This window comes from Bombus terrestris, chromosome 17 (genome assembly GCF_910591885.1).
Source record: "Bombus terrestris chromosome 17, iyBomTerr1.2, whole genome shotgun sequence".
Classification (NCBI taxonomy): Eukaryota; Metazoa; Arthropoda; class Insecta; order Hymenoptera; family Apidae; genus Bombus; species Bombus terrestris.
Window position 1 is genome coordinate 2,284,940 of NC_063285.1, and position 27,986 is coordinate 2,312,925.

The 27,986-nt window shown below is 43.3% G+C and overlaps 1 protein-coding gene across 1 annotated transcript in view; it reads left to right on the forward strand.

The window, feature by feature from the left end:
* The first annotated feature begins 8,303 nt into the window (after positions 1-8,303).
* Positions 8,304-27,986, forward strand: part of LOC125386768 — a 60,323-nt gene continuing 40,640 nt past the window's right edge. The window contains exons 1-5 of the mRNA XM_048413896.1: positions 8,304-8,370; positions 11,563-12,401; positions 12,615-12,923; positions 14,599-14,919; positions 18,636-18,872. Of these exons, the coding sequence (XP_048269853.1) occupies positions 8,304-8,370; positions 11,563-12,401; positions 12,615-12,923; positions 14,599-14,919; positions 18,636-18,872 (1,773 nt within the window). The remainder of the gene's footprint in view (positions 8,371-11,562; positions 12,402-12,614; positions 12,924-14,598; positions 14,920-18,635; positions 18,873-27,986) is intronic.

The following is a 27,986-nucleotide window of genomic DNA, read 5'->3' on the forward strand; positions in this document are numbered from 1 at the left end:
AAAAACGTGTTCACGACAGTAGAAACGACCGGGCGGCCGTGGCAAGACGCGATTGGGGAAATGCAGCTAGCGTTGAGCTGCACCGTCAACCGCGTGACTAATTCGAACACTTTACAACTACTAATCGGTAGATCGGAGAGACCGTATGACCTATTGCTACCCGACAATATCGAAGAAAAAGAAGTCGATATCTCCGATGTAAGACAGCAGGCCGTACAGAACATAGAAAGTAACGCCCAATACTATAAAGAAAGATTTGATAGGAACAAAGCTAAAGTGGTTAGGTTTAACCTCGCCGACTTCGTACTACGAAACGAGGCAAAAACGAGGAAAGAAACCAAACCAAGCTAGAGCCGAAAAGTACGAGGCTAGCCCTATGAACTGCCTGAGCTGTGTGACGGTCGTCGGCGCAAGTAGGGAGCTTAAGGCATATACTTTACCCGGGTTGGGACGGACTTCTCCGTTCTGGATTACATATCCCAAATAGAGTATCGACGTCTTCAGGAAAGAGCACTTAGAAAAGTTAAACGAAAACCCGGCGTTTACAAGGGTACTTAACACGATGTCCAACCTCTCTAAGGCTTGATCTATTGAGTCGGCAATAATTAGGACGTCATCCAAGTAGACAACGACGTAGGAATACGCAAGGTCGCCCAGGGCATTGAAAATGGCCCTCTGAAAAACGGACGGTGCATTTTTCAATCCGAACGGCATCGTTACGTACTCGTACTGCCCGTCGGGTGTAACGAACGCCGTGTATTCCACCGAATTGGGGTGTATAGGAATTTGGTGGAACCCGCTGGCCATGTCCAGGCTAATGAAGTATTTCGCCGTGTGCAACCTCGCGATTTGATCCGCGATAAGGGGTGGGGGGTACCGATCCGCGACCGTATTCTTATTTAACGCTCGAAAATCTACGCACAATCTATCCGAACCGTCCTTTTTCTTCACGAGTAGCATAGGGCTCGCGAACGGCGAATTGCTAGGTCTTATAATGTTAGCTCTGAGTAGTTCGCTGATTCGCGCTCGTACGATTCTCCGCTCTTCCTCGCTAAGTCTACAGGGGCTTCTTTGGACGGTGATGTTAGGGTCGATCAACCGTATTTCTAATTGGCCCGTATTTACGCGGGTACGTGGGAAACCCGTGATGAACGAGTTTTTGAATCTGTCGAGAATGGAAATCAATCGGTCTTTATCGTCGCCGAGTACCACGGTGTCTACATCATTGAGATCGATCGCAGGTTCGGCGATATTATTACAGACATTAACCGTTTTCGACTTACAAATATCGAGGCTATTGCGCGTCATGTGTACGTCGAAGCCTTGGCTTAAAATTTCGCACCCAATAATGATATCGTGTTTTACGTTATTGTCGGCAAGGACGTGAAAAATTATCTTCAGTGTAAGACCGCTGATACATACGGCGGACAGAATTTGGGTCGTACTCTTAACGCAAGTGTTCCCAATTCCTCGCATTACTACTATCTCGGTCGTTCTCTTGTCGGAAAATTTTGAAGCTATCGATTCTTTGATTAATGAGCATTCAGCTCCGGAATCAAAGCAAAACAGGAACGACTCACCCTGGTGACTTAATTTACCGGTCGAGGCCTCCACCACGCAGAAGTTAACTTTTTTTTTACGTGGAGAGATCCTCATGGACACCCAGCTGCAAGCAGCATGGGTAGTGTCGGACTTTTACCGACTAAAACTCCACGGTGGTCTTCCAGACGGCTGTTCGAGGAGGGCTCAGGATCTCTTGCGAATACTACCAAGCTCTCCTCGTCGTCTATCTCCCTGCTGGGCGGGAGTCTTCCTTGTTAGACAGAAGATCGGGGCCGCCAGGGGGGACCACGCCCCCTAGCGTCCCTTTCATTGAGTCTTGTTACTTCCTCGATGACTCCTTGGGCGCGTTTACGGCGGGGGCACCGCCGCTCCGTGACGCGCGGAGACTCCTTGATGTCGCGCTCTGCTGGTATGCTGGGCTTTCTCTCTTTCTCTCTCCGCTCGCTCCTTCACGAGCATGACTTACTCGCAAAAGGTGCGGACGGCTGTGTACTCCTGGGGCCCCCTGAGCATAGCTTCGATGAGCGTATCAGGGGCCAATCTCTCGCCGATCTCGAGTCATAAGACACGTCGCGGTACCTCCCACGCCGGGCAAGCCTCCAGCGTGTGCTGCGCCGTGTCCTCCTCCTTCCCACAGTGGTGACAGATGGACGTCACCTCTCGCCGGATCTTGAGCAGGTACTCGCCGAACACCCCGTGGTCGGTGAGCACCTGAGTCGTTCTGAATGTTAGCGGGACCCCGCCTTTGTCTCTCCACTTGTCCCAGTTGGGCAGGACTGCGCTGACGGCCCGATGAGGGCGTACTGCATGCTCTTCCAACAGCTGCGAGTGTCACCGCTCCCATGCTTCTAGTCTTGCTTCCTCCCGAACATCCACGGTTGGTGCCGTCGGCGTGGCCCGTCGGTCCAAGGTCGCGGCCCTCCGATGTTCGTACACCCGACGAAGGGCAAGGCCCTGTAGCTCGAATGGGGGGGACACGGCCAGCACGGTCGCTGTCGCGTAGGACACCCCTGCGGACTCCCAATCCTGCCCCGCCGATGTTAGGTAATAGGCCGCATAAGGCGTTGGCTGCGGCCGTTACTTTCGGGGCTAAGTGCTCAAAGTGTGGCTTGAATGTCCACTTACTGTCGACGATCAGGCCCAAGTACTTCATCCGGTGTCCCACAGGGACCTCTTCTCCGTCGATGACGATAGTCGACAGCTCCGCAGGCGGTGTTCTTCTGCGTCGCTGGTCGTAGAACCACAGAGCTTCCGATTTCGCCGGCGACACGCTCAAGCCGAGTCTTCGAATGGCGTGTACCGCGCATGCCACGGCGGTCTCGGTCAGGCATGCGGCGTCGTTCCACCATCGTCCGCCGGCCAGCACCAGCGTGTCATCCGCGTAGCATATCATGCCAGCCCCCGGCGGCATGGGACCTCGGAGGACCGTATCGTAGGCAGTGATCCACAATATCGGTCCGAGTACCGAGCCTTGCGGCACGCCGCGCCCCACCGGTCTTCGCTCCTTCCCGCCGTTTCTGCCTGTGTAGGTGATCCACCTATCGTTCAGATAGGCCTGAATCACCTTGACGAGGTATGGCGGGGACTCGAAATATCGCAGCGCCTCCACGATCCTGCTCCAAGGAATGCTATTAAAAGCGTTGGAGATGTCCAAGAAGACGGCTACCGCTACCCCTTCTCGCACGACCATGTCCTCCGCCATGGATCTTAGCCTCTTCACCGCGTCCACGATCGAGCGGCCTCGGCGAAATCCAAATTGGCTATCGTGCCATCCGGGAATCCGTCTCTCCATGTGTGCCTCCAGACGGGCGACTATGATCCTTTCGAAGAGTTTACCCACCTCGTCGAGAAGACATACCGGCCTGTATGCCGATGGCGCGTCCGGCGCTCGACCCTCCATCCGTAGCAACACGAGCTTCGACGTACGCCACGTCCGAGGATAGGCGCCCTCCTTCAGGCATCTGGAGAACAGGTGCCGCAGACGGGGAGCCAGGATGTCGATCGACTCCGTCCAGACTCGGGATCCCGTCCGGACCCGGTGCCACGTCGCGGGATGCCATCTTCTTCGCGGCTTCGAGCAACTCTTCCTCCGTCACTCGAAGTTCCTCGTTCCAATCCGTCGGCGCCGTCCCGTCGATGATGGTAGGGGCTGGCGCGGACGTCTCGTTGTTGTCCCGCCGTGGGAACAAAGTCCCGATGACGTTGTCCAGTAACGCCGGATCCATGTTTTCGGTCAGCGGGGGGGCCGAAGGTCGCAGTTTCTTCGTCACGATGCGATAGGGCCTCCCCCACGGATCTGAATCGACCGATTCGATCAATCGATCCCAACACCGGGCCTTGGCTAGTTTGATCTCCCGTTGGAGAGCGCGTCTCGTCTCTCTGTATTCTTCGTAGCAGCGAGAGATCTCCTCCTCGTCGCGTGTCCGTCTGCGGCAACGTGCCCTTAGAAATCTTCTCCGGGCCTGTATGCAACCCGCCCGCATATCGGCTATTTCCGGTGTCCACCAATACACGGAACGTTCGCTTCTGTCTCCCAGGACGGAGCGCGGCATAGAGGCGTCGCATGCCGCTCTCATGTATCCGTGGAGCTCGTCCGCCTCCTCGTCGACGCTACCCAGTGTGGTGGTGGTGGTGGGGGGAGTTGAGGTGTTGTCCCACCGTGCGTACCAACTCCAGGCGGAGACAGTGACCGCCGCCCGTAGCATGTCCTTGTCCCTCTCCTTCAAACGCCACCTAGGTGTGGGTGGTGGTGGTCGACGGGACCGGTTCTCCTCTCGTTGTCGTCGGGCACCGCGATCACGCGCGGCGGCCTCCCCCTCCATTTCCATCATTATATAGAGGTGGTCCGGTAAGGTCTCCATTCTGTCGGCCACTCTCCATCCGTGGATCTTTCGGTAGAGCCCGGCGGTAGCCCAGGTAACGTCGACGATGGACAATCCCCTCCACGCCACGCAGGTGCTAGTTGTGCCCCTGTTCACCAGGACCAGTCCGAGAGTCACGGCGCAGTCTGTCAGCATCCTGCCGCGGGAGCCCGTCCTGGTGTCCCCCCATTGCGACGAGCGCGCGTTGAAGTCACTGAGAACGAGTACCCGGCGGGGCAGGCATCTACGAACGCAGTCACCGACCTCGTCCAGGAAGTCCCCGAACGCGGCCACTCCGCTGTTGGGCGAGACGTAAATGCCCACTATCGCGATCCTGTTCCACTCGACGGCGACGAAGCCGTTACCGTGATCCAGCAGGGCGCCGGGCGAACACAACGCCGGCGTCCATGTTATGGCTGTTGATCCGTTCAGATCCCCGATCCAGTTGGGGGCGTCGGGGACGCGGTATGGTTCAGCCACCACAGCGAGTGCGACCCGATTCTCCCGTATAGTCTGGAGAAGCAGGTCCTGCGCCCGTCTGGCTCTTCCTATGTTACATTGGAGCAGGCGGTTGAAGTTACTCCGCCAACTCCATGGCCTCCTCCCGGCCATTCGTCACTGCTGATGGTGATTCTGCCCTGGTAGCGTTTCCGCCATAGTTCTCGTTGCCGCCGTCGATGGTGGCGATAACGGCGTCGGCGGCGGCGGCAGACTGACGGGTAAGCTGCTTCTTTCTTCTCTTGATTTTCGGGGGGGCACATGCCACTCCGCCCATCCTGTGTCCTGATGGGGCTCCCAGCCGCTCGCATAGGGGACATGTCGGCGCCGAGGCGGGACATCCCCTAGTGCGGTGCCCGCTTCCACCACACCTGTAGCAGAGATGGCTTCTATCCTCGGCGGATGCGCAAGTTGCCCGTACGTGCCCCAACTCCAGGCACTTGAAGCACTGCAGGGGCCTCTTCGGTATGGCAGAGACCCTCGCGATGGACCACCCCAAGACCACCTTGCCCGCCTGAGCTAGCTTGCGGGCCCCGCCCACCGGGCACCTGATCCATACCGATCCGAGTCCGCCCCTGGAGACGCCGATCTCGCCGATCTGAACATCTTCGCTGCTGCATCCCGCGGCCAAGGCCAGTGCTTGACGCAGCTCCTCCTTGCCCATTGAGATGTCCACATTGGCGACTCTCAATTCCGCTTTGATCGTGGGTGTTCCGACCCTTACCTTGGTTGGGTCCAGAACACCTGCCAGGCGCGTCGCAAGGATCGACGCCTTTTCTCTGTCCTTGTCCCCCGGGACTCTAATGACGATGGCGCCCGTCATCGCCTTCTTCATCGTGACGGCCTGCACGCCTATCTCGCCGAGGGGGATAGCTCTTCTGGCCATCGTTACGACGTCGGCATACGACATGTTGGCTCCCTCACTTAGCGTCAGTGTTACCGCGGATGTACGCGGTGCGCGAGGGAGCTTGACTGTTGACGACGTCTTTTCCTTCCTAATTGGCGTTTTAACGGTGCCACCGCTGCTCGATTTCGGCGCGCCTCCCATCCTATCTGCCCGCGGTTTTTGGACAGTCGCTGGTGGTCGGGTCTTCTCCTCTCCTCCAGCGGCGTCCAGCTTCCTTTCGGCGATGTTCTTCTGCCCCTTCTTACTTTTTCTCCCTACCACCACGTTCCACCCGCCGTCCTCCTGAGTCTTCGGGGGCGGCGGGGATCTACGCGGGCGGGGGGGCGAGTAGCAGAGTATTCCGCGCTCCGTCGGGTTTCAGGAGTGCTTTGTTGCTGCTGCCGTTGTTGTTGCAGCTGTTGTTGTTGTTGCTGCAGCTGCGGCTTCAATAGACTCCCGAGTTGTCTCTCCATCATCTTCATTATGGAGGGACCCAACTCTTCTAGCTTTCTCTCGAGGGCATCGAGTCGCGCTTCTTGGGTTGCAGCCTCGACCCGTGGGCGGTCCGTGTCGGCACCGCTGCCCCGCGGGCCTTCGATCGCGGGCATAAACCTCCTTGCCAGCTCTCTCCTAACGGCGGTGTTCTCCTCCTCCAACACGGGCAGTCTCGCCTCCACCAGCCTCATCGCCGCGCTGTTGCCGCTGCTGCCCGCTTGTTCTCTCCTTCGCGGGGCGTCGCTCTTCCACGCGGCCGTGATATAGCTTGCCGCTTCCTTCAGCGCTTTGACGTACGTGCCCTTGAGGTTGGACGGTGTGGTCGCCACCTTCATGATCTCGGACATGTGTCTCGTTAATTCCGCGTTGACGTCCGCGGCCGAACTCGTCCTCACTTGTATCTCTAGATCTTCGGAGACTTCCGGGGTGGCTGCTGTCGCCAGTTTCCTCTTCTTCCCCCCTGATGCGGTTGATGCCAGTGATGAGCGAGACGCGAACGAGGCTACCGATTCTTCGTCGTCCGACCTCGCTCGTGCCCGCGATCCTCCCGTCGCAGATGTTGTTGTTGTTGTTGCTCCGTCTAACGGAGCCGGCGCAAGGAAAACGTTGCCCTCCCGGCTCCCGCTTCTCGTCCTCGGAGTTCTCGGTGTCTCCATGTATTCCTCCGAGTATAGACTCCTCGCTTCGCCAGGCGTGATAACACGTTCGGGGGCCTGGCGGTCCACCCCCGAGCGGCCGTGCTCGTATGTTGACGACGTAGTGGGGCCCAATTGACTACCCCCGACTACGCCGGTACTGGGGTCTCCCTCCCCTGTACTGTACGTGTTTCTCCTATCTGTTGTGCCTTCCATGGTGAATGTTATTGTTTTTCGCCGGGTCGTCATCGGGAATCTGTCCTGGTGCCACTCACTCTTTCGCACCCTGTCCCGGAAAGTCCGGTGCAGGGTGACAGGGAGCCCCACGAGAAGGTGAGGTGAGTGGTCTTGACAGGCATGGGCCCACCAACTTCTCCGAAGCTCCTTGCACCGGATCAGCGAACTGACGGGTACCAGAGGCACCGACCAGCCGCCACCCGGCTATAGGGGAACATCAGATCCATCGGGGTTTCCCGGGGGGTAGTCCTACGCCTCGAGAACCCATGCCCGCCTCATGCTCCCCATACAAGTCCATTAACCTGTATACTATTAATACACTGAGCGTAATTTGTATTCTCACAGATACAAGTAAAGTTTTTCAATTTGGCCACTATCAAAACATGTTCTTGGTGACTTTGTGTCAAAATATCTCACAATTTAATACAATTAAATGTAAATTTGCTGAAATTTGAATTATATAAATATAGAATTGAAATGTTTCATTATACTGAAAGTATTTTATTGAAAAGGTTTCAATATACATATTTAATATGCTATTTAGTAAGTAAATGATAGTCACTATTGTTGCATATGTGTGCAAATAAGATATAAATGAAATGGAAATTATTTCAGTTATTAAATTATTAAATAGAAATAGAGATCATAACTGACATAATGAAAATAATTTTTTACTTTTAAGTGCATTTTGAAATCGGTAATATTTTTTTGTAAAAAATTTTTGATCAGCGGAGCAAAAGTATTGGCACGCTTGAAAAATAAGTTAATGCTTGAATTCCACTGACGTGTATATTCTACTGAAACATTTCCGCTGTTGGCACACCTGTTATGTCGCAGCAAGTTCCTTCATTCAAACTGATCGTTATATTTTGAAGTAAATAAGAATATTTTGCGCAAAAAAAGAAAAATGTGAATAACAGGAAATAAAACAAATGAAAAAACAATTGTTAAAAGAAAGACTGCATTAAATTTATATGAACAAGAAAAATCTTTTTCGGAAGTAGGAGAAATTATTAACAGAAGTCGTTTTACCGTAAGAAATGCGATTAAATAATTCCTTGGTAAAAAAGATGTGACAAATGCCACACGAAGCAAACGTCCACGTAAGCTGAGAGACTGAGAAAAAGAATGATAATCAGTATAATAAAAAAAGAACCTAAATCTATATCCTCGAAAGTAGCTAGATTAGTAAAAAGTGAGTCTAGCGGGGAAATACACCCCCATAACAGTTCGAAGGACACTTAAAACTGCTGGATATGAATCGCAAGAGTTGCAAGACGAAAACATGCATTGCGAAATTAAAAAAAAAGGATTGGAATTCACTATTAGTTATGTACACGAAAATACTGCGTTCTAAGATAAAGTACTGTTTTGAGACGAAAGCAAATTTAATGGTTTTCAGTGTTATTTGGCAAAAACCAAATACTGAATTGATGAAAGAAAGATTGTCCAAACTGTCAAACCCCGAGGAGGTAAAGTAATAACAATATCCTGTAAACGAGCTTATTTTTATTGGAAATACCATGGACAAGTAAGGTTATTTAAATATTTTAAAGCAAAATTTAAAAGAATATCCTTCAATCTGGATTGAGCAGTTTGGACAACTTCTCGGACTGTATAAAAGTAAATAATTGCAGTAACTTAAACTCCATGTGAAAATAAGCAAAAAATGTAGAATAAAAATTTTTCCTAAGATGCTTCCTTCTTTGCAGAAAAATAAATTAGAAAATTGTTGAGAATAGTGGATCTTAATCGCCGAAATAAATGTATAGGAACAGTTAGATTATACTTAGAATTGATATCAAAACAGTTTCACATTTATTTAATATGTGATTTACAAGATCTTCATCGATATACATTTGCACGCGTCTCAGCACTCTCTTTGTCTCACCATCTTCTATACCATACTACTAACGGAATAGAGACGCTGTGCACGCATATAATTCCACACACGCATACTCATATACGTGTGTCACTATTATGCGGCTAATCTAGTCTAGCACACAAAATTACACATATCTCAATAAAATTATATCATGTGCCTGTATCAGACGTGCTAGTAATTAAATACATTCAAACTCCATTTCCTTGAAAGTGGGGCGCGGGACCGGAAAATATTGTTTAACATTTTTTTAATTATTTTCACGCATATAATAATCTCGTGTTGATTGTTTACCTAATCGGCACTTACAATTAACCAACTTAAGTGTACTTAAGTATACTTGACAAAGTTTGAAATTCAATTTTCTCAGGAACGAAGCATCGTATGAAAAAATTTTACTTTATATTTTCGACTTATTGTTTCGTGTAGAATCAGCCCTTGTCCCGTCGTACTGCAATGTCCGACCCACCCTGTAGACGACCGGCAACTAATTGTGTCATGTGCGCTGTTACGGCCGCACAATTATAGGCAAAATTCACTGATAGTTTTTTGCGAATATCTCTGGAGTTATTGACCGATATTTACATATACAGGAAAAAGTTATGCAAAATGTGGATCTTTATAATAGATTCAAAAATCATCAAAACCTCGGAATCCAAAGCTGCGATGAGATAAAAATAAAAAAGAGTGCAAAATATTACATAATTACCATATTATATTATATTAGGACCCAAATATTAAATCAATTATTTGTATATAATTTGTTGTTTATAAAGATGTTTAGTAAAAAATGTTCTGCCTCGAATCAAATTCAAATACCCTATCGTCTGGCTTAGATAATTTTATCTAACTTTGCGAGTCTTGTAATTCGCCATTCGCTAATATGCCTTTAGAGATAAAGATACTATATTGGGATGAGGATACTCGTCGGATGACGCTTGAGAATTACTAGAGTTTTATAAATGAATGTTTTAAAAATAAATTTTATAGAGGAACTGACACGGAATTGGCATAAGAGTGCTTAAAAGCTTATGAAAAACCTTGTGTGAAAAACCGTTCTAAATCTCTATTTGAAAAATCTCCTTGGTGTAATTAAAAACGTGTTCGTCTCTTTATATCAGATAACAAGTGTAGACGTTTATTTAATTAACAAATCAATTAGCGATCTTACCTTTCTGGATGGTTCGCGTGACTCACGAATAACTGTCCACAAAGGAGAGTGAATTAAATTCAAAGAGGAATTCCGTTCTTTAATTGCCGATATATGCGTGTACTAGGCACAAACACAATATCTCAGAACGAAGCAGACGAATTAGAATCCGTTACTGTTCTGTCGCGCAACACATCTGCACGCCATCCCGCGCGGCTTGCCAACCACCGGTCTACCTGCCGTCCTTCTAACACTCCATAGGCCCAAGGACCCACTATAAAGTTGCAATTCTAGCTGCATTGTTCGCACACATGGTCTAAGCACATCTGTTTGCCAGAAGAGACTTTCTAATTCCAGAAGTATTTTCGGCCGGTTTTTAGAATTATGTGCTCTTAAGAATTACGAAGAAAGCGGAGATATACCTAACGAAAAATCTGAGTGTCCCTGTGAACAATGTCGCCTAGGACCCAAGTTGGTAGGAGGTTTCTTCCTCCTCTTTTCCTTCCTAACATTGGTCCCAACCAATCGACATCGCGGATTATTGCCCTCACTCTACTAACTAAAAATGTAAGCAACGAATCCGCGTTCTTCGTTCAAAGGGCACACCCATACCAAGCTTTCCTCCTTATTCACATTAGAATAAGCTTCAGAGTTTTCCATCGTCTCTCACGGTGACTAGAGTTCCTGCATTCCCTACAACTCTCACCGTTCCTATATCTCTCACATTTTCCTACCACAGTCAAAGATCTAACGCCTAACTTCTAACATTAAGTCTCATACCGTGCTAAGTTATTAAGTGATTATATCTATTCAATCGTGTATACTAAGTGTTGGAAATATAAATTTTAACTCTGTGAGCCACAGTGTTATCATACCTGAATCACCCCTATTATCTTAATCGAAATACGGGGATCGAACTATTCGTGGTGTCGATCATTCTAATCGTAACGGGAATTTACGACTCCCGTTGGCGCGTATTCTAACGACCGCGTCTCCCCGCGATAGCTCGAAAATACATGGTCCTTCGAGCCGGATCACGTGCCATCAAAGAAGTGCACTGACCAGTGACTATACAGTGTCACGTGAAATCCACATTCCAACACCTAGTCAACTGACCAAAGGAGCCGCCACCGGAGAGGAACACCTCCTTCGTTCAGCATCTACACGAGACCACGCCACACTGTAGCGAGTAAAAATCGACTGTCAGACCAACGCCCATTTGATCAAGGTAAGATCGTTCCTACCATTAAAATCAAACATGGCTCAACCTGACTCGATCAGCACATTGCGGCGGAGACGAAACGGCCTCGCCAACCGCTTTACAATCACGAAGCGCCAACTCGATGAATACGAAGAGTCTGGGCAAGTAAACAAGGGCTACTTAGTATCTTGCCGCAATTCGTTCGACGAGTATTGGAGGAAATTAAGCGCGGTTCAAGGCGAGCTAGAAGTGTTAGATCAGGGGGAAATTGCTTGTAGAGCCTCTTTGTTGCAAGAGCATCTGGAGATTAACACACGACTCATAGATCTCTTTGACCAAATACCAGCAACAACTCCCTCGACAACAAAAACACGCGACTCATGCGTGAACCCTGAGCCGACACCAATCACTTTACCAGAGGTCAGCTTGCCTCAGTTCGACGGTGCCTTCGAGAACTGGACCTATTCCTATGACACGTTTTCATCCACAGTGGACCGCAATGAACATTTGACCGAAGTGCAAAAAGTCCAACACGAGTCGACGCATCAAGTCGAAGCTGTCCAACTCGAGATAGAATTATTAGACTCGGATGGACAATCGCGCGATCTCGAAATCAGAGAGCAATATGAAGATATATACGAGCGGCTAAGACGTAACCAACGTGTCGCACGGCAAGCCCCGTCATCGAGACCGAGAACCAGTGAATCCGTCGCTGCTATCAAATCGCCACGAAATGTCTTCATTCAACCAACCTCTCACGATCCACTGGACCGGAAGGAAGTGAATCCCGTCCAGGACAACAAGAATCAAACTCCGCCGACGGGGAACACCACTTTACATATTACACCTGACATGGACGTCATAGCAGAGAATCTTTCTCCGGGCCCTAACGTGAAGAACTCTCCATCGCCATGGCGGCGAGGAGCCACGCCTGCGAGTGACCCAGATCGAGATAATCTCCACGCTATTACTACTATGACTAATCATTTAATTGTCGGTAGTTTTCAGAACGCGCCAGCTGATTTCAACACTTGTCCACTAAGCCCACAGATCACTACGTCGGACAAATCGCTGATTTTGTCTTTTGCGGATTGTTGGACTACGCCGGTACAACTACCAGCCATCAGCGAGAAGGCGCAATCCGAAGGGGTCAACGGGGGGAGCCTCATCCCTCAATCAACCATGACCTCCTTCACGTTTCCACAGCCGAAACAAGAACGAGGATGTCCAAATGATATGCAATACTTTCACGGGTCTGATGTTGCAGAAATACCATATAAGAAAGGCGAAACCTGCTCGAGGTCTTACCATGAAACAAGCTACGATACGTGGGACAAGACAACTCAATTGGGCCAAATCATCGGGGGGAGCTCAGTTCCCCAATCAAACACAAAACTCTGCGACGTGTTTGAACCTGTACCATGCATCATCGGAGTTTCATTCAATGACACCTCGTGGGCCGAGGTGTTCCACAATACTTCATGGGCCAAGCTGTTTCACGACGCGTCCTGGATCGTGAATTTCATCGCGCCCTCCGCGCGACGTCGAACCAGACTCCAGGACAGACGAATACCCTCAGCGCACCGGCCTTTCGGTCGTATCATCAAATTCCTCCTGGCGACCACGACATCTTCTGGACGGCCACAGTCCACATGGCAGCAACAATCAACAAGAAGGCGGATAGGAGATTTAATTAACTCTACCTCTACAGAATTTTGATCAGTGCCCTCTCAACGGGGGGAGGATGTTCTGTCGCGCAACACATCTGCACGCCATCCCGCGCGGCTTGCCAACCACCGGTCTACCTGCCGTCCTTCTAACACTCCATAGGCCCAAGGACCCACTATAAAGTTGCAATTCTAGCTGCATTGTTCGCACACATGGTCTAAGCACATCTGTTTGCCAGAAGAGACTTTCTAATTCCAGAAGTATTTTCGGCCGGTTTTTAGAATTATGTGCTCTTAAGAATTACGAAGAAAGCGGAGATATACCTAACGAAAAATCTGAGTGTCCCTGTGAACAATGTCGCCTAGGACCCAAGTTGGTAGGAGGTTTCTTCCTCCTCTTTTCCTTCCTAACATTGGTCCCAACCAATCGACATCGCGGATTATTGCCCTCACTCTACTAACTAAAAATGTAAGCAACGAATCCGCGTTCTTCGTTCAAAGGGCACACCCATACCAAGCTTTCCTCCTTATTCACATTAGAATAAGCTTCAGAGTTTTCCATCGTCTCTCACGGTGACTAGAGTTCCTGCATTCCCTACAACTCTCACCGTTCCTATATCTCTCACATTTTCCTACCACAGTCAAAGATCTAACGCCTAACTTCTAACATTAAGTCTCATACCGTGCTAAGTTATTAAGTGATTATATCTATTCAATCGTGTATACTAAGTGTTGGAAATATAAATTTTAACTCTGTGAGCCACAGTGTTATCATACCTGAATCACCCCTATTATCTTAATCGAAATACGGGGATCGAACTATTCGTGGTGTCGATCATTCTAATCGTAACGGGAATTTACGACTCCCGTTGGCGCGTATTCTAACGACCGCGTCTACCCGCGATAGCTCGAAAATACAGTTACAATACCAATTTGAGTAAAGGAATAAATAACCCCAACCTAACCCCAATCATTCAACAAATGTACGAAATACCCAATAAAATGAATCGCGCACTAGAGGATAAGTAATGCTGGTTAGCACTTCTAACTAAAGTCTTCGATAGTATATGGTATGTAAGATTGTGTTACAAACCATCAGGGCATGTTTCTATAAGAAAGTATAGACGGACATAAACGTAGAAATTTTCTAAGAAAGTGTCTTAAGAGTAATTTTATATACGCTATACACAGTCGGTATCTCAACATTCATGGACATTAAAGTATTTGTGTTTGCTGATAATACCAGCTTTACTAGATACACATTCAGTTTCGTAAATAACAAATGTGATATTCTAACAGTGTATGAAAATGAGGGTAATAAAAGGCTTAACGTTATCCAAAGTAAATGTAACTACATCGTAGAGATACGAGAGACGAAGCTTTACGAAACTAGAACTATTAGAAGATTATACAAGGAATATGAAATTGATCTATTAAATAGTATTATAAACATGTATACGGACTATAATCATGGCGCAATAGCATCTCAATAAACATTGTCATTCGCGTGCTACCAATCTTAATTATTACACCACTTTGGGCAAATTGCAAAGAAAAATTCGAAATTAATTACGTACCTCGTTTTACAGTTAGCGGAAGATTCCTTATTGGGTCGTCATTGTATAGCCACACGAAATATCAAAGTTGGGGAAATTGTTTTGAAAGATGATCAACCTCTGATAGCAGGTCCTATGTATAATTGCGCTCCTGTGTGCCTTCGCTGTTACACGGTCTTGAATGAAAGCATTGCAGTAGCTTGTGAAAAATGTGGTTGGCCTCTTTGTCAAGATTGCAAAGACCATGGATTAGAGTGTAATTTTTCTTCTACTCGCAGAGATCATAAGGTAATTACACTACTTCATTGTTAAGATAACCTAACTATTTTTATTTTTGTAAGCTAAACACTAATCTGCAAACCGTTTCTTCCAATACTCGCACTTTTTGAAACCATCAGTTTTTTTAAAAACATCAACATTCTGAACAACTTCTTCCTATATATAACAGCAACTCAACTTTTACCGTATACAGCGTTTAAAAATATTGTAGGATCTTTACTACAATTAGTTTATTTAAAATAAATGGATTAAACAGATGTTGGTTAAACAGGAAACGATGGTTGTTTAACGTAAGCTAATCACAATAAATTATAATTAAGACAACTAAATAGTTGATTTGCCACTCTCGTCAGTATGGTTCCATCGCTCTCTCACACGCGGACTACACTCTCTCGACAACGCAATTCGCATTCCCTAACTTCTCGATTTACACTCTCTGGCTTCTCAACCAACACTGACTGTTAATTCGTCTTTGTCCTCTAGCATCTCTTTGTCTCTTGTCTTAGCCCCACCACGCACGTGTTCCGCAACCGCTTGTGGTTAGGGTCACGCAGGTCTTTTCCGCGAAACTATTCGATTAATGTCGAAACTATTCGAAACTGTCTTTCGGCACTTCGGCTTTCACGCGACATTGTTTATAGTTCGCCCGATATCTCTTAGGCCTTTCGTCCACTATACTACAATACGCGATTTGAAAAGTGATTTCTGTGAAGGCCTTGATGAAAAAATAGATGAAAAGGATAACATTTTTATGAATCAGGCATCCGGAATATGTTTGACACGCTAATACCAAATTAATGTTGGATTTATATCGATACATAATTCTCACGAACCTTCTAATTTGATTAATTGGTGATGATGTTCCTCCGAATTCTATTACGAGTAACAGATTTACATCTCGCACGCTTGTTTCCATCGACACTTGCGTATACAGATCACGATAAAACCATCGTAGCTTCCTCCTACTTTGAATAATGCATCGCGGATCGTTTGTCGATACACTGAGAGATCTAACAGTTACCAAATCCTTGAATATCTAGACAGAAATAGTACATTTGTTCCTGTACAATTTCAAATTGACGATCGACCTCTTGTTATCGCTGAAACCTGTAATCTCGCAGGAAGTAAATTCCATTAATTAAAAAATATTAGAATCCGAGATCGTTTGAAAATCGTACTATTGTACGTGAATGAATATACAGTAACGTTATCTATAACATACAACAACAAAAATTATTTATGTATACGTAGAAAAACATGGGTTACCTGGAAAAGAACATATGAAAGAATATTTATTTAAAAAATGTTCATCCATCTAAATCACCACTTGAAATCACTTAAATGACGTAAGGAATATGTCTCGTATTATGCATAGACAGAGAAAATATTTAGATGGCCTGCTTTAAGTGAAACATTCTATATATCGCATTTCTACTGGTTAACTTTTTTTAAGTTTTCAATCCAAGCGTAACAATTGTCTGCAGTAACAAATCTAATCCAATTTGAATTTAAATTCATCTAATTGTAATATAAAATCAAACTAAAATCTTAGTAAAATTAAAATTCTGATCAATGCGTTTACATGAAAATCAATAAGTATTAACAAAAAATATTAAAAAAACAATAATGATTTTTAATATACAATTCAAATAAGTATAGAAGGGGTCGTTACTTGTGCAGAGCATTTTGGAATAATCCAGAATCGGGAATGTTGCAGAATTAATCGTTAAAAGAGTGTATTTTATTGTTTTTTAAGATGCAAACGTTACTCCTGTTTTTAAAAGAATATTTTCTAGCTTACAATTAATTTATTTTATACTGTCTTAATCTTACATAAATGGATGATATTGCACTGCAATGTGTGACGGATAATGCTGCTATGCAAGCACATTGGAACGAAGTGTTTGATAACTAAATTATAATTTTTCTTAAAGATATGATGCATATACTGTAACTTTAATAATTTACTTTAAAAAATGTAATATCGTGGGCAAAAGGCCTATGATATCGGCCGAACCGTAAACAATGTCGCGAGAGCCGCGAGGTACATCAAGGTGTCGTCGGTCCTTTCAAGTGAATAGTTTCGTGGAAAAGACCTGCGTGACCCTGGCCACGGGCGTTTTCGGGACACGTGCGCGATAAGGCGGGAAAAGACAAAGAGATGCTAAAGGCAGTGTGAGTTGAGAAGCGAGAGCGAGCGAGTGCAGAAGCCGGAGAGTGTGAATCGGGAAGTCGAAAGCCGAGTATGAGAATAAGACGTACGACAGCATTGTAATCATTTCGTTGTTTTGAATATTTTTTATTAAATCAAAACATCATTACTTGTCCTTTCCTCTAAAGACCCATTAATATACTACATAAATAATAATACAATTGAGTGTGATATATTTTAAAGCACGGTACGACACATAGACCCACGTTACAATTTTCACACTCATAACGCGATAGTGTCTTTCAAATTGCTCTTAATTTTCTATTTTGAAGCGATATTTTAAGGTTGAAGATTCTGAAAAATTATAAGAATACGGATCGGCATGTTAAAAAGAGCATCTAATAATGGTATATTTATTTTAATGAAAAACAACAATTCATACCTGACACTGGCGTACCAAAAACAAAGACTATATATTCTGTCTGTATATTGTTAACACTGTTATAAAACGTTGTGAAGGCAAAAGCGTATGAAGCAAGACAAATGAAATAGATCATTTAGTTCAAACGGTGAGCGAATGAGTCAGTAGAGTGATAATATATAAGATGACATATAATATGTAATATAATATAAGATGTAATCTCATAATATATATAATATAATATAAGATAAGATAATATAAGATGACATTCGCAAAAACCACTATAGTAGCGCATCGTACCGAAGAAGTTGATTTAACCCTTCGCACTTGAGGGTTTTTTCGGTCGGACGTAGCAGCAACTTCGGATGATTCAGCGTATACAAGACGCGTGTCTTACAGCTAGCGTAAAATGATTTTATATACAAATCAACTTACAAAAACATTATACTCTAATAATTTATCTATATTTACATCTTTGAAAATATGATTTCGTAATATTCTAGAATATACGAAATTCTTCTTTAATATAGTTGATCTCATTTTTCAACAGTTCAAAATCAAACATCTTCGTTTGAACTAATTTCACTTCCGAAAACCACTTTTTTGGGGTTTCTAAACTATAATACTTTTGCCATGATCGTCAAATCCGAACTAACGTTGGAGACGTTGACAGTATCATAGTTTCGGAGTTGGGATTAAATATTTTATCTCCATTTAAAAGTCTAACACTTTACACTTCCCGACAAAGAACAAAAAGAGCCAAGGAACCAACTTACGAATCAATATTGGTGGTGACTGAGAGTTGCCTTTTGAATGAAAAGGTTTAACCATACTCGTCCAAAAGCACAAGATTCATAATTTTAGACATTCCAGAAAATATGTTTTTAGTGAACAACTTTAAGAGCTGTTTCCTGTCTCTACGGGTAAATCGATCGTCGATAAAAAATTTGTGTGAGATATTTTTGATTGCATAATAAATACGCAAAGTTTCATCAAAATCGGCGTGTCATTCTCGGATGATGCTTCTTGTTCGATTATTCCTATTTCTTATGTCAGAAGAAACTCTAAAGCTATTCTTATACATTTTTATCGGTAGACGTATGAAAGAGATTTGTTAACATTGTATACTGATATAATAATGTAATGTTTCAGGTATCTATAACTGAATTTGGCCACCCACATCCAAGTTATCAATGTATAACTGTCATAAGAGCGTTAGCATCGAAGGATGTTAATTTGGAATCTTATAAGAAGTTACTATCGCTCGAAAGTCATTACGATCGAATAAATTCCCATGAACTGTCAAACACTGTCCGCTTTATTAAAAGATTTTTCAAAACAGATGATATATTGGAGGAGGAAATGACAAAAATCGTCGGTATCTTGCAGGTAGAAATTCAATCAATATTTTAAATCTGCGTTATAAATATTAAGACGAATAGAAATGTCACATATTCAATAAATATTCTCGAAAAGTATGTTTCCGTAACGTATAATATTCCCAGATACAGTCAATACAAAAAGTATTTGTACAGAACTTAACTATAACAAAATTATAGTAGAACATTTAGTACACGTTTGTAATACATTTCGTAGAACGCTTAGTAACTAAATTTTAACAAATAGAAATTATATATGTATTCCTAGAAGCCTTCAAACTAATTTTCAGAAAATAAGTTTTCTCACAAAATAATTTTCTATCTCTATTGTTCAACTATTAATAAATATCTAGAAAAATATCTACGCGTAATAAATATTTCTACAGTTAGCGCTTCATAGCATAAAAGACAATCTGCATCAAAGTGCAGAGAAAATAGGTTTGAAAAACGAACAATATTCGGGAACACTTAAAATATCTCCACAATTCCTAGATATAAACATTATTGAAAATATATGGGACCACCTGAAACGCAAAATACAGAGTCACCATATTTCGTCTGGAAATGATTCTATGAGGAAACCTTTACAAAAATGGAAAAATATTGTAAATAGGATTTTTGTTAATCTGACAAATTCAACGACAAATGCCACGACGGTGTTGTCACGTAAAAATAAAAAGAAATTTTATTAGGAAGGAGAACACTTTATTCTTATTTCGTTTATACAAGTATAAGACACTTCTGAGCTCTAGGCGTGACCGTTCGAGACTGAGGCTCTTACAATATTTTTTACTTTCGGTGACATCTGTTTCTTCTTTTGTTTTTCATCCTTCATCATCCCCACCACCCTGCAGGCGCACGCGACCGCTGCCACGCTTCCAGAACATTCGGTGGAAGGACCGTTAGGACACAGATGAACCCTCAGGCACTCCGGCAATATACATTGTCGCCAAGGTCGCCATGTGTAATGTTCAAGTATCGGCTGTCTGGAGAATGTTTAGAAGTGGTCGCCTAAGGTGACATCAGGGCAAAAGAGTTTGGGGTTACAGTGTCCTGGTCTCTGACGTGATTTACGTTACATACCCCCCTCCTTAGATTGATTTTGGTCCTCCAAAATCTTAGTGTTTCTTCAGGATTGTTTTATGGACTAAATGGTTAAAAGTGTGTTTTCTTCTTTGTCTTAATCAACAAAACAAAACAAAAACAAAATGCATAACAGCTACTTATGGAGAAGGTGAAGACCGTCCTGGAAAATAAGGTTTAATACGATTACCATGTATTTTCCTAATCGAGTCATTCACCATTATTTCGTAATAAGGGGTTTTTACTTTTTCAATGGTGTATGGCCCTAGCCATTCAGTATCTAACTTGTGTTTTTTATGATCATTATGAACTAATATCAAATCTCCTTCTCTAAAAATGGATTGAGGTTTAATAATTTTTTTTCTTTGATCTCTTTGGTATCTTTGTTTACTCTTCATTAGAGTTTCCCTGGCTTTAAGTAGCTTGGCATCCCATTCTCGTTTCCTGAAGCTGACCTCATCAGCGTATGTTCTTTGCGGATTTTGGGATATGGTAGATGGGAGATTGGCCTTGTGTCCAAATGTTAGTTCGAAAGGGGTATATCCAGTGGCATCATGAACCATAGTGTTATATGCTAGACACACAAAATTTAGGTTTTGATCCCATTCTGTTTCATTATCGTTTTGTATAGCTTCTAACATGTCGGATATTACAGCATGTGTTCGTTCTAGGCTTCCGTTGGATTGTGGATGGAATGAGGTGGTTTTTATGTGTTTGATCCTAAATGCTTCTTCGTATCGTTGCATTAGCTCGCTAATGAAACTTTGTCCTCTGTCAGTTAATATACGTTTCGGTGCGGAGAATATATAAATGTAATGATTCAGTAAAGCATTCCAGATTGATTGGGTCTGTTGTGTTTTTAGGGGCACAAGTATTAAATATTTGGTTAGTTCATCGTGTATAGAGAGAATGTATTGGTTTCCTATCTTGGTCTTTTTCAACGGGCCTATCACATCCATAGCGATTTTGTCGTTAGATTCTAACGGGGTGTCGGTTATCTGTGGTTCCTCCATTCCTCTTATCCGAGTAGTCTTTGATGTTTGACATGTCGCGCAAGTTCCTATTCTGCCTTTTATTCTGTCTATTAGATGTGGGATATCATATTTGCCTCGGATTCTGTCGTACGTCTTTTGTATTCCGGGATGTCCTACCAAGTCATGATTTTCTTTTAGTACTTGTTCTATTTCCTCTTCGCTTAAACTCTGTATTGGTTCGTAAGCAAATTCTATGTCGTCGCGTTGGTCATTGAAAAATAAAAGAAATCTTTTTATGTGTGCTTTGTCTTGTGCGTTTAAGTTATTGTCTCCTATTCCTATCTTTCTATTTGTTTTAAGTATGTCTGATATTTTCTGTAACCATACGGTTTCGTCATATGGGCCCAGATATGGTTTTGTTAATTGGAAAAAGTTGTCTTTGTTAGATGTTAGTTTCAATAATTTTGGTATTTCTTCTGATTTTTCCCAGTCTCTGAATTGTCTTAATAAAACGTCAGTTTGTGTTATCGCGTGTACTCTGGATAGGGTGTCAGCGACTACGTTTTCCTTTCCTTTTACGTACTCTATATCGTATTCGTATTCCTCTAATCTCAATCTCCATCGAATCAATCGACTAGAGGGATCCTTGCAGTTGTGCAGCCATTTAAGGGCTTGGTGGTCTGTTTGAATTTTGAATTTGCGGCCTAATAAATATTGCCTAAATCTTCTAACTGCCCAAACGATGGCCAATAATTCTTTTTCCGTCGTAGTATAATTTCGTTCAGGGGGGTTTAATGTCCTTGAAATGAAGCAACAAGGGTGTCCATCTTGTGAAAGGATGGCTCCTAGACCTTCATTACTGGCGTCCGTTGTTAACGTAAATGTTTTCGTATAGTCGGGGTATTTTAGTACCGGTGCTTGGCATAGTTTTTCTTTTAATGTATCGAAGCTAAGTTGTGTTTTGTCAGTCCAGTGGAATTGTATGTCTTTCTTAGTTAGTTCCGTTAACGGTTTGGCAATTTTCGAGAAATTCCTAATAAATTTTCTATAGTATCCGGCTAACCCAAGGAACGATTTTACATCCGTAGGATTTTTGGGTAGTTTGAAGTTCTTTACTGCTTCTATCTTTTCAGGGTTAGGTTTTACTCCGTTTGCTGTCACTAAGTGTCCTAAATATTCCAATTCGGGTTTTAGGAATTCACATTTATCCGGTTGTACTTTTAGACCTACTTCCCTGAGTCTTTGGAGTATAATGGCTAAGTTTTTATTATGTTCCTCTATCGATTGCCCGAATATAATGATATCATCGAGATAGACGAAACAATGATTATTAATTAAACCTCTTAACGCGGTGTCCATCATTCTTTGAAAGGTAGCGGGTGCGTTCTTGAGCCCGAATGGCATTCTGTTATAGTGGAAGTGTCCTTGTGGTGTGCTAAATGCAGTGTACTTCCTCGAATTCTCATCCATGGGTATTTGGTGGAATCCCGAGGATAAGTCTAAAGCGGAGAAATATTTTGCGTTCCCTAGTTGCGATAGTATATCGTCAATGTCGGGTAATGGATATGCGTCTTGGTCCGTTAATTCGTTTAACTTCCGAAAGTCAATCACTATTCGCCACTTTTGTTTCCCCGACGCGTCGATTTTCTTTGGGACGACCCAGACGGGAGAGTTATAGGGAGAGTCGGAGGGTTCTATAATCTTTTTGTCTAACATTTCCGTCATTTGTTTGTTTATTTCGATTTTATGGTATTCGGGAGGACGGTAGGATTTTACGTTGATGATTTTATCTTCTTTCAATGTAATGGAATGTTTAGCAAGAGATGTACACGGTAATGTTTCACTGTCTAAATTAAATACATCCATGTAATAGAGAAGAATCTTTTCTATAGGTTCTCTGAGAGGTTTTTCTATGTGCGATAGTCGAATCGAAGATTTGAATTTTTGGATTTGATCTATGGTATTTGTATTTTCGATAATGTTAGAAACTTGAATTGAGGACTTACCACCATTGATAAAGCACACTGGCGTTGGCTTCCCTTCGAGGTATACAATTTTTTGAATGGTTTCTCCTGGTGCAAGGGTTGGTTCTTGTTGCAGCAGAAGGGTGTTGTTATCTAATTTCAATGTTTCGTTGGAGAGTTCGAATCGATATTGATTCAAACCGGATAAGCCTAATACGCCATCTTCTATAATTGGGAAATCGTCATCTATTAAAGAGAAGTCTATCTTTTTGTCGAACAAATTCAATTTGACTTTGGAATTAGATTCGTATTCGGAATGTCCCATGGAGAATTTCTTTGTGTCTGGTATTGTTGTCTTTCCTGGGTAGCATCTTTGTTTAAGCAAGTTGATTCCTGCCCCGGAGTCAACGAGAAATCGCAATCCTGGTCGTCCTGGTAATTGTAATAGTATTGTGGGTAATCTTCCTGAGGTAGCATTGTTAATTCTGATTGTTCTTGAACGTGGTTTATTCCTGGAGGGGCTTTTCTTTGAGGCGGTATCGGAAAATTTTGGCATTGATTTGGAAGGTGTCCCAATCGATTGCATTTGGGACATTTCGCTTGCGTCCTTTCGCTTAATGGTCTGTTCCCAAACTTCGTAAAATTGTTCGTTCTTGGTAGAATATTTTGTGTGAGTGGAGTTTTATTATTTGTGTTACTTGTAATAGCGAGGCGATTGTCTACTGGATGAGAAGCCTGGTTACGATAAAATGGCGGGGCGGTTGTTTGTCGCGTCATTTGTCTGCGAGAGCTGTGCTCGCGAAAGTATCTTTCCATATTCATTGCTTTCCTTTCTGCTTCGATGAGATTTGGGGGGAGATTAGCCATTAGCGCCTGCCCTATTTCTGGACGAAGGCCTCTTACATAGTCGGTCACAGAGTCCATGTATAGTTGCTCGTTCATCGCCCGTCGAGTTAGTTCGTCTCTATACTCGTTGGTAATGCTGTGTTGGAGTTTGTTAAAAACGCTTCGAAATCTGATGTTATAGTTTTGCACGCTCTCAGTTAATCCTTGCCTCATTCCTCTTAATTCGTCCTGTTGTTCTCTCACTGATACTTGCGCAGCTACATTACGTCTCAATGCTTCATACAGAGATTCGAATTCGGTAATACGAATATTGCGGATTGCCATTGTGGCTTTTCCTACAATCTTCTCTATTTTAATCATTTTTAGTAATAGTGTTGGTTCGCTACACATCATTCTTACTTCTTGTATTTCATGAATAAAATCCTCCACGTCTATATCATCCTTTCCGTTTAATATCGGAATGCATTTTAATGCACTCTCAGCTTTTAGCTCTGGTTGCGTATATTGTTCAGGAAAAGTCCTTTCCCAGGATGGTTGAGGTGGTGTTTGAAGTAATGGGCGAGGTTCTCGAAGGACCGATTGATCTTTAGCGGTGTGGGTTACTTCGTCTACAGTTATTAGGGAACTGGCCTCCGATACATTTCCCGTTTTTGTGTTTGCTACAACTTCATCCATACGCAGTGTAAGCATACTCATTTGTTGGGTCAGTCTCTCATTTTGCTTCTGCATTGCATCAAGCAAAGCTTTAACTGTCGAGTCTATTCCGCTGTTAGTTAAAGCGGCGCTAACAGTTTCGGTTTTGTCTTCTCGTGGCGTTGCCATTGTTATACTAATTGTGCTGTCTGTTCTCGATCTGTATTTGACAAAAGAATCCAGGGCTTGCTCACCTTGATCGTTTAACCCGTAGGAAAGGTTCCGTTGCGGTGTTCCTTTGTCGAAACGTCGAAAGTGTCTGCTCTGTTACAGTGGTCCACTGATCCTCAATCTTCAAAGTTGACCGTAGCCCGAAATGCGTAATTTCGTTTTCCTGAAGTTGATGGATCCTGGCAGGATCGCCAAAATGTCACGTAAAAATAAAAAGAAATTTTATTAGGAAGGAGAACACTTTATTCTTATTTCGTTTATACAAGTATAAGACACTTCTGAGCTCTAGGCGTGACCGTTCGAGACTGAGGCTCTTACAATATTTTTTACTTTCGGTGACATCTGTTTCTTCTTTTGTTTTTCATCCTTCATCATCCCCACCACCCTGCAGGCGCACGCGACCGCTGCCACGCTTCCAGAACATTCGGTGGAAGGACCGTTAGGACACAGATGAACCCTCAGGCACTCCGGCAATATACATTGTCGCCAAGGTCGCCATGTGTAATGTTCAAGTATCGGCTGTCTGGAGAATGTTTAGAAGTGGTCGCCTAAGGTGACATCAGGGCAAAAGAGTTTGGGGTTACAGTGTCCTGGTCTCTGACGTGATTTACGTTACATACCCCCCTCCTTAGATTGATTTTGGTCCTCCAAAATCTTAGTGTTTCTTCAGGATTGTTTTATGGACTAAATGGTTAAAAGTGTGTTTTCTTCTTTGTCTTAATCAACAAAACAAAACAAAAACAAAATGCATAACAGCTACTTATGGAGAAGGTGAAGACCGTCCTGGAAAATAAGGTTTAATACGATTACCATGTATTTTCCTAATCGAGTCATTCACCATTATTTCGTAATAAGGGGTTTTTACTTTTTCAATGGTGTATGGCCCTAGCCATTCAGTATCTAACTTGTGTTTTTTATGATCATTATGAACTAATATCAAATCTCCTTCTCTAAAAATGGATTGAGGTTTAATAATTTTTTTTCTTTGATCTCTTTGGTATCTTTGTTTACTCTTCATTAGAGTTTCCCTGGCTTTAAGTAGCTTGGCATCCCATTCTCGTTTCCTGAAGCTGACCTCATCAGCGTATGTTCTTTGCGGATTTTGGGATATGGTAGATGGGAGATTGGCCTTGTGTCCAAATGTTAGTTCGAAAGGGGTATATCCAGTGGCATCATGAACCATAGTGTTATATGCTAGACACACAAAATTTAGGTTTTGATCCCATTCTGTTTCATTATCGTTTTGTATAGCTTCTAACATGTCGGATATTACAGCATGTGTTCGTTCTAGGCTTCCGTTGGATTGTGGATGGAATGAGGTGGTTTTTATGTGTTTGATCCTAAATGCTTCTTCGTATCGTTGCATTAGCTCGCTAATGAAACTTTGTCCTCTGTCAGTTAATATACGTTTCGGTGCGGAGAATATATAAATGTAATGATTCAGTAAAGCATTCCAGATTGATTGGGTCTGTTGTGTTTTTAGGGGCACAAGTATTAAATATTTGGTTAGTTCATCGTGTATAGAGAGAATGTATTGGTTTCCTATCTTGGTCTTTTTCAACGGGCCTATCACATCCATAGCGATTTTGTCGTTAGATTCTAACGGGGTGTCGGTTATCTGTGGTTCCTCCATTCCTCTTATCCGAGTAGTCTTTGATGTTTGACATGTCGCGCAAGTTCCTATTCTGCCTTTTATTCTGTCTATTAGATGTGGGATATCATATTTGCCTCGGATTCTGTCGTACGTCTTTTGTATTCCGGGATGTCCTACCAAGTCATGATTTTCTTTTAGTACTTGTTCTATTTCCTCTTCGCTTAAACTCTGTATTGGTTCGTAAGCAAATTCTATGTCGTCGCGTTGGTCATTGAAAAATAAAAGAAATCTTTTTATGTGTGCTTTGTCTTGTGCGTTTAAGTTATTGTCTCCTATTCCTATCTTTCTATTTGTTTTAAGTATGTCTGATATTTTCTGTAACCATACGGTTTCGTCATATGGGCCCAGATATGGTTTTGTTAATTGGAAAAAGTTGTCTTTGTTAGATGTTAGTTTCAATAATTTTGGTATTTCTTCTGATTTTTCCCAGTCTCTGAATTGTCTTAATAAAACGTCAGTTTGTGTTATCGCGTGTACTCTGGATAGGGTGTCAGCGACTACGTTTTCCTTTCCTTTTACGTACTCTATATCGTATTCGTATTCCTCTAATCTCAATCTCCATCGAATCAATCGACTAGAGGGATCCTTGCAGTTGTGCAGCCATTTAAGGGCTTGGTGGTCTGTTTGAATTTTGAATTTGCGGCCTAATAAATATTGCCTAAATCTTCTAACTGCCCAAACGATGGCCAATAATTCTTTTTCCGTCGTAGTATAATTTCGTTCAGGGGGGTTTAATGTCCTTGAAATGAAGCAACAAGGGTGTCCATCTTGTGAAAGGATGGCTCCTAGACCTTCATTACTGGCGTCCGTTGTTAACGTAAATGTTTTCGTATAGTCGGGGTATTTTAGTACCGGTGCTTGGCATAGTTTTTCTTTTAATGTATCGAAGCTAAGTTGTGTTTTGTCAGTCCAGTGGAATTGTATGTCTTTCTTAGTTAGTTCCGTTAACGGTTTGGCAATTTTCGAGAAATTCCTAATAAATTTTCTATAGTATCCGGCTAACCCAAGGAACGATTTTACATCCGTAGGATTTTTGGGTAGTTTGAAGTTCTTTACTGCTTCTATCTTTTCAGGGTTAGGTTTTACTCCGTTTGCTGTCACTAAGTGTCCTAAATATTCCAATTCGGGTTTTAGGAATTCACATTTATCCGGTTGTACTTTTAGACCTACTTCCCTGAGTCTTTGGAGTATAATGGCTAAGTTTTTATTATGTTCCTCTATCGATTGCCCGAATATAATGATATCATCGAGATAGACGAAACAATGATTATTAATTAAACCTCTTAACGCGGTGTCCATCATTCTTTGAAAGGTAGCGGGTGCGTTCTTGAGCCCGAATGGCATTCTGTTATAGTGGAAGTGTCCTTGTGGTGTGCTAAATGCAGTGTACTTCCTCGAATTCTCATCCATGGGTATTTGGTGGAATCCCGAGGATAAGTCTAAAGCGGAGAAATATTTTGCGTTCCCTAGTTGCGATAGTATATCGTCAATGTCGGGTAATGGATATGCGTCTTGGTCCGTTAATTCGTTTAACTTCCGAAAGTCAATCACTATTCGCCACTTTTGTTTCCCCGACGCGTCGATTTTCTTTGGGACGACCCAGACGGGAGAGTTATAGGGAGAGTCGGAGGGTTCTATAATCTTTTTGTCTAACATTTCCGTCATTTGTTTGTTTATTTCGATTTTATGGTATTCGGGAGGACGGTAGGATTTTACGTTGATGATTTTATCTTCTTTCA